The sequence below is a fragment of the Rhipicephalus microplus genome, chromosome 6 (genome assembly GCF_043290135.1).
Source record: "Rhipicephalus microplus isolate Deutch F79 chromosome 6, USDA_Rmic, whole genome shotgun sequence".
Classification (NCBI taxonomy): Eukaryota; Metazoa; Arthropoda; class Arachnida; order Ixodida; family Ixodidae; genus Rhipicephalus; species Rhipicephalus microplus.
Genome location: NC_134705.1, coordinates 132,778,044 through 132,784,799, shown reverse-complemented (window position 1 = coordinate 132,784,799; position 6,756 = coordinate 132,778,044). Strand labels below are relative to the sequence as shown.

Genomic DNA, 6,756 nt, shown 5'->3' with positions numbered 1-6,756 from the left:
GCGCTTGCCCCCCGCCCCCCCTCCTCCCTCCAGTCCACAAGAAAAAAATCTTGGCGCCGCTTCTGAACAAACGACTGCGCTTTACTGGCGTGTTGTAGCATATTCTTGTCATAAATGTAAGGATTTATTTGCCCCGTCAAAGCGGAGGAGCCCGGGCACCTCAGCCAAATCATTTCGGGAAGGCATTTAAGTTGATATACTATGCACCTCGATGTGCATAATTAGGACTTGAGCCCGAGTTTTACACGAAAGGAGATGCAAAGGGTAACCGCCTGATGACGAGGCAATAGTATGTGATTTTGAATCATCACACAAAACGCCTAAAGAACAGTAATTAAATTTTAAAGTTGTCAGAAGGAGTACGGCATGCACGCATGGCCTAGGGCGTTGAGTACGAAAGTATAGGTGTGTGTAAATCTTCGTACATTGTAAATGCAGTAGTGGTGCACGTCCTTTAACAATGTGCACTTCTCCCTTTTCCTTCCAAATCAGCGCTTGAGTTTACAAGAAATGAGAAATGTCACCGACGAAATGGTGTAAACCGCCTGAGAGAGTATTTACCACTCAACACTCAAACGGAGGTATTTTTAAAATTGCGAACATTCACCGAAAAGAGGGTTTCCTGTTTCAGAGTGCATTTTTTTTTTTGCGGTACACCTAAACAGCGGTATTTCCGAAAGCGCAAACAACGTGGTGCAAACAGGTGTATAAAAGAATGAAGGCGCACAAAGCTGTGCGCAAGTACACGCGTTTTCACGCAATGCTTTAGAAATGGGTGCACTGCTTGCCTTAGAAATAGCCAACAAATGTATTGTAAACTTAATTAGTGTAGTGTAAATAGATAGCGCGAAAAACACGACCACAAAGGACATACACCCGTCCTGCGCAATGTGATTACTTTGGGGTCACACACTCTTTGCGCATCGGAATCTCCACACTTCACTTGCCTGACTCTTGGCATGCTGTGGAAAAAAAAAAGTGTGATTCTTGAGCTTGCTCAACTTTGCGCCACAGTGAAGAATGTTAGTGTGCACACCATTGAGTTTCATATATTCCGCCACATTCAGAACGCTTTTTGACGATGGCGATGCGACCCGGGCATCCGACATAAGGGTTTTCCCAATCACTTGACAATCGACCAACGCGTCCGGTGAGGTTGACATGCACAATGTTTAACAGCTCCAATTGTTTCAATCAAAGCATTGCGTTAGAGCTTATTCAACGGAGTGACAGCTTCCGGACCTGTCGCGCAGCAACAACAAAGCAACGGCAACTCCAAAAAGTAAGCAGCTAGAAAAAAGGTGTCCGCCTCTCACGTCCTTCGCGCTGTTTCACCGTCGTGCCGTTTGCGTTCGCCGTGCCACCTAGCTAGGCAAGCACAAACATCCCTGCTGCTATGCTATCAAATACGTGTTTTTCTCGCTACTGCTGCGATCGGGAGCGTTTCTCAGCTGGAGCTTCCTCTATGCCGCGCTGTCAAAACTGTACGCCGCACCTCCCGTGATTCGAGAAGACAACGCGTCCTTCTCGCTGCTTCGGAAGGCCAAAAAACCGTGCAGAGACGATGCGTAAGTTGCGTGTTCGTACTCTCCAAACCTCGATCAAAACACGCCGTGCCGCCCGCGGTGCGTTGAACTGCCAGAACCACTTGTTCGTATGCATGTCACACTTCTTGGCACCGTTCCGTTTTTTTCGCGCTCAGCTGCCTTTCCGCGATCGCGTACCCCCCACGTCTTTCTCGGAATGCTATGCAGGGCAATCAACCCACACTCGACCGTGATCATAAAAAAGCGGCCAGTGATTAATAGCCTTCCATCCGCGCCCACAAGCTAGCTGCCTGCTTGCAGAAAGTGCACACTGCCAAGATCGCCCGTTCAACCGACTGGAAGCCCCAGACTGGCCAATCGCGAATGTAAACTTGCTGCAACTTTTATCGGTGAACGACTCGCGTACTGCGAGTGATTCCTGTTTATCTCTGTGCGCCGCGTTGTTTCGCCAAACCGCCGTGTTGACGTTTCGCTTCCGCTTTCAGATCGGTGGTCGTGACGCTGTTCGTATGTGTTCTTCGTGCGAGTTTGCCGGCCGCTGTGTGAATGGATCGAGCGGTGGTGCGTGTGGCCGACGGAGCGTCGCATCATCACGAAACGCCGCCCGATGACTCGAGTTTGAGGTAAGCGAGCGTGAATGATTGCTTTGCCCTTGGGAGATACGAAAAAAAAAAAAAAAGCACGATTGTTCCCTCTGCCGGCCTGTTGACGCTCCTGTGCATTGACCGAGTGTGTACCTATATTTGTCTTGCGTTACAAGAGACCTACTAAAGATGTTCCCGCGGGTCCGGTGCGAAAAAAATTGGGGCTGAAGTGGCTGAACGTTGCGCTTGTGATCGTAGAGCTATTTCTAATCCCGGCGTCATACGACGTAGACTCCTATGTGGATGAGATCTCGTGTGTGCAGAAAAATATGACGGCAGCTGTCACCCGTCGTGTGCTCGCAGCGCGTGGGAGTGCAGTTCTCAGTCGCGACTCGCTCTCTGGGTGGTCGCCAGATGGGAGCTTGCGCAAGTGTCTCGTTGGATGAGAATGAACATTTATTGGTCGCTTTGCCGTTACGTTGTGAGCCTAATTATATCGCCTCATCGTTGACATTTCTCGCGCACCCGCGGGAACCGAAACCAGTTACATCGGATTTTTTTTTTTTTTAACGCACTGATGCACTTAACGTTGGCAGTGTGCCCTTATTGTAATAAGCTGTGAGAAACATCAATCAAGCCACTACCCGAGAGCAGCACACTTTCACCGAAGAAGGAACAGTTGAACTAAATTTGCTGACTTTGTTGCTATGCGTCTCTTCACATGTAAGTTTAAAAAATTAGAGTGCTGGGCAGTGTATGACGGCAGTATGCTCGAGTGCCACATGTGTGCTGTTTCATAATCAGCCATCCACCAGCAGGTGCCAATCTATGGCGCTGTGGCTTTTCGTTTATTTAATTAGAACTAATAGGCACAAAAGCCACAGCGAGTAAAGAAGACATGTTATTCATAGCATTTGTAGTGTAAATGTAATGTAATGGGAAGAAAGAAAAGTGAACTAAAGCTGACTTGCCATGGGCAGGGATCAAACCTGTGGCCTTCGAATAACACATTTGTTGCTCTGCATTTATTTATTAATTTTTGCTTTTGCCCCTGGCAGTGCACTTTACCAGTTTGCATTTCGCTGTCATTGCCCAAAAGTGTAAGGCCACTAGGGTCAGGGTCCTGTGTTGCCTGAAACTGCCCTTCCTTGTAGCACATAACTAATAAGATTCATGATGGCCTGCGGGCTAACGAACAAGATGGATTTTTATGGAGGTACGTCGGAGAACCTGCCTGTCAACCTTGTTACGAGCTGTATCAGTCATCCCAGAACACTTACGCTCGTGCCTCAGCCGTTGTGACCTGAATGCTTCGGCCAGAGATGATAGCGCATTACTGCTTCTGTCGTCCAGCTAAATGTAACAGCCCTACCCTTTCTTGAGAGACTTCAGTATTGTCACAAATGGGACAGAATGTTGTCTCAGGTGCAGTGTTATTCCGGTCCAGTGTGTTTTGAGGTGTGTCTTGAAAATGTTCTCTATACACATTGCCATTACATGTGTGCACACGATATTCTGCAGGTCCTGTTATTCCCCACTGCTGTCCTCCTTTTCTAGTAAAGACTATTGCACCAGGTTGCAGGGTTTCTCCACCTAAGCGCTGTGCTTGATATTTGTGATGGTCTCTCCTTTTCCAATACTTGTTACGCATACCTTCAATTCTACTTTGTGGAGCAGCCATAAACTTTTTGTTTTCCACCTGCAACTCGTTATATATTTTATAAGGGGGTTTATTGAATAAAACCAACTGCCTGGTTCAAGAGGCGTCAGTCACCGTCACGAGCTCAGCTCTTCGTCGTAGTCGTCTTTCAGGTGCTCCAACTAGATACTGTCTCTCTCCCTCTTCCCCACTACATTTGCCCCGGTGGGGAAGAGGAGCCGTCCTGGCAACTTACGGCGAAGCAAGCACAAGGGGATCATAGTAAGGTTTTAAGCGGCTGATGTGGACTGTCTCACGACCGTGGCATCGTCTGTCCTCGGCAGGTGTCACTGGTTCGACGACGTAGTTGACCGGTGACGTGCATTGAACGATGTGGTATGGACCATTGTACTTGGGTGCAAACTTTCGGGAGAGGCCGGGGGACTGGAATGGAACCGAAAGCCATACAAATGAGCCTACGGGGAAGCTGTGACCAAGCTTGTCTTGGTCAAGTCGTTCTTTTTGGAGACCTTGTGCGACGGACGTAAATTAACGCGCCGATTGGCGGCACTCTTCGGCACACTGAACAAGTTCGGAGGCTGGGCGGTATTCTGAAGCATCTGGACGGTAAGTAAGTATCGTGTCAAGCGTAGAAGAGGGCTCACGTCCGTGCAGTAGAAAAAAAGGTGAAAACCCAGTAGTTGCTTGCGTGGCTGTATTATACGCATACGTCACGAAAGGGAGCACCAAGTCCCAATTAGAATGGTCGGAGGATATGTACATAGAAAGCATATCACCGAGCGTGCGGTTAAAGTGCTCTGTCAAACCGTTTGTCTGTGAGTGATAGCTTGTAGTGGTGCGATGAATAATATTGCACTCACTGAGAAGCTCCTGGACGACTTGCGATAGAAACGCACGCCCACGGTCGCTAAGCAGCTCACGTGGCGCGCCATGGCGAAGGACAAAGCTACGCAAGATGAACAAGGCGACATCACGAGCAGCAGCGGCTGGCAAAGCGGCGGTTTCAGCGTGACGGGTTAGGTGGTCAACGCCCACAATAACCTAGCGATTTCCCGCAGGAGTACAAGGTAGTGGGCCGTAGAGGTCGATGCCGATTCTATCGAACGGCCGAGCTGGACACGGCAATGGTTGTAGTTCGCCAGAGGCATGACAAGTTGTTTTCCGTCGCTGACACTCAGTGCAGAAGCGTATGTACTTGCGAACGTACGAGTACATTCCACGCCAGAAAAATCGCTGGCGAAGCCGGTCGTATGTTTTCAAAACGCCAGCATGCGCGTTTCGAGGTACGTGCACATGTTGGAGCGCAAATGGCGAGGTATAACAAGAAGCCATTTCCTACCATCCAGCTGATAGTTGCGACGGTACAACATGGCATCCCGTATTGCATAATGGGGAATTTGCCGACGTAGTGCACGAGGTAGACGCTGGCGTGATGTCACCGAAGACGAGGAGAGAACATCGATGAGCGAGGCTATCCAAGGGTCCTTGCGTTGTTCCGAAGGCATGTCAGCGGTATCGATGCTGCCGATGGTAGCTTCGGCGAAGGAAACAGGTGCAACGGCTGAAGGAAGGGGTGAACGAGAAAGAGCATCTGCATCGGTGTGCTTGCGGCCTGAACGGTAAACGACGTGAATATCAAATTCCTGTAAACGTAGCGCCCAACGTCCAAGCCGGCCCGAAGGATCCTTCAATGAAGCGAGCCAACAGAGTGAATGGTGATCTGGAACTACATCGAATGGGCGTCCATATAAGTAAGGACGTAATTTTTGTAATGCCCAAACAATGGCCAAACTTTCCTTTTCGGAAACCGAGTATTTGTGCTCTGCCTTGGTTAGGGTGCGACTGGCGTACGCAACTACATACTCCGAGAAGCCAGGTTTGCGTTGAGCAAGGACAACGCCAAGTCATATGCCACTGGCATCCGTGTGCACCTTGGTTGGAGCAGTAGGGTCGAATTGGCGTAAAATAGGTGGTGAAGTAAGGAAATGGCGCAATGTTGCAAAAGCATCATCGCATGCTGGCGACCAATCAGAGAGGTGTCCATTGCCAGAGATCAGCTGTGTCAGTGGTGCGATTATCGAAGCAAAGTTCTTCACAAAGCGGCGAAAGTAAGAGCATAGTCCGACAAAGCTGGGAAGCGCTTTCACAGTCGTAGGCTTCGGGAACTCAGCGACAGCACGAAGCTTCTCTGGGCCTGGGAGGACGCCGTGTTTTGAGACAACGTGACCAAGTATTGTGAGCTTCCGAGCTCCAAAGTGGCACTTCTTGATGTTTAGTTGAAATCCTGCGCTCGTGAGGCAGCTCAAGACTTCGCTGAGACGTTGGAGATGGCTGTCGAAATCGGGAGAGAAAACGACATCATCCAAGTAGCATAGGCATGTCTTCCATTTTAGCCCACGCAAGACGCTATCCATCATCCTTTCAAATGTGGCTGGCGCATTACAAAGGCCGAAGGGCATTACATTAAATTCGTATAGCCCATCGGGCGTCACAAAAGCAGTTTTTGGACGATCTGATGGTGCCATGGGGACTTGCCAATAACCGGACCGTAGGTCTGGTGATGAGAAGAATTCAGCGCCTTGCAAGCAGTCCAGGGCATCATCGATGCGTGGCAAAAGGTATACGTCTTTAATCGTGACTTTGTTTAAACATCGGTAATCGATGCAAAAGCGAATCGAGCCGTCTTTTTTCTTCACAAGTACCACAGGTGAAGACCAGGGACTGCTGGACGGCCGAATGATGCCACGTTGAAGCATGTCGGCCACTTGCTCGGTGATTACACGGCGCTCCACAGGAGATACACGGTAGGGACGCTGTCGCAGAGGCGCTTGAGAGCCGGTGTTAATGTGATGCACAACGGTGTGCGTTCGGCCTAAGGACGTCTGCTGGCAATCGAACGAGCCGCGAAACTGGTGAAGAAGTTCTAGAAGCTTTTCGCGGTGTGGTTCTTCAAGTTCGCCATCAA

At 49.5% G+C, this 6,756-nt stretch overlaps 1 protein-coding gene across 2 annotated transcripts in view; it reads left to right on the top strand.

The window, feature by feature from the left end:
• Positions 1 to 920: 920 nt before the first annotated feature.
• LOC142765512 (uncharacterized) overlaps positions 921 to 6,756 on the top strand; it is a 38,726-nt gene continuing 32,890 nt past the window's right edge. The window contains exons 1-2 of one of the 2 annotated variants that reach the window (XM_075866616.1): positions 921 to 1,282; positions 2,033 to 2,170. In XM_075866616.1, coding sequence (XP_075722731.1) covers positions 2,094 to 2,170 — 77 coding nt within the window. In that variant the 5' untranslated portion in view covers positions 921 to 1,282; positions 2,033 to 2,093. Of the gene's footprint in view, positions 1,283 to 1,328; positions 1,569 to 2,032; positions 2,171 to 6,756 lie in introns of those variants that run through there. The other variant, XM_075866615.1, reaches the window with a different exon arrangement.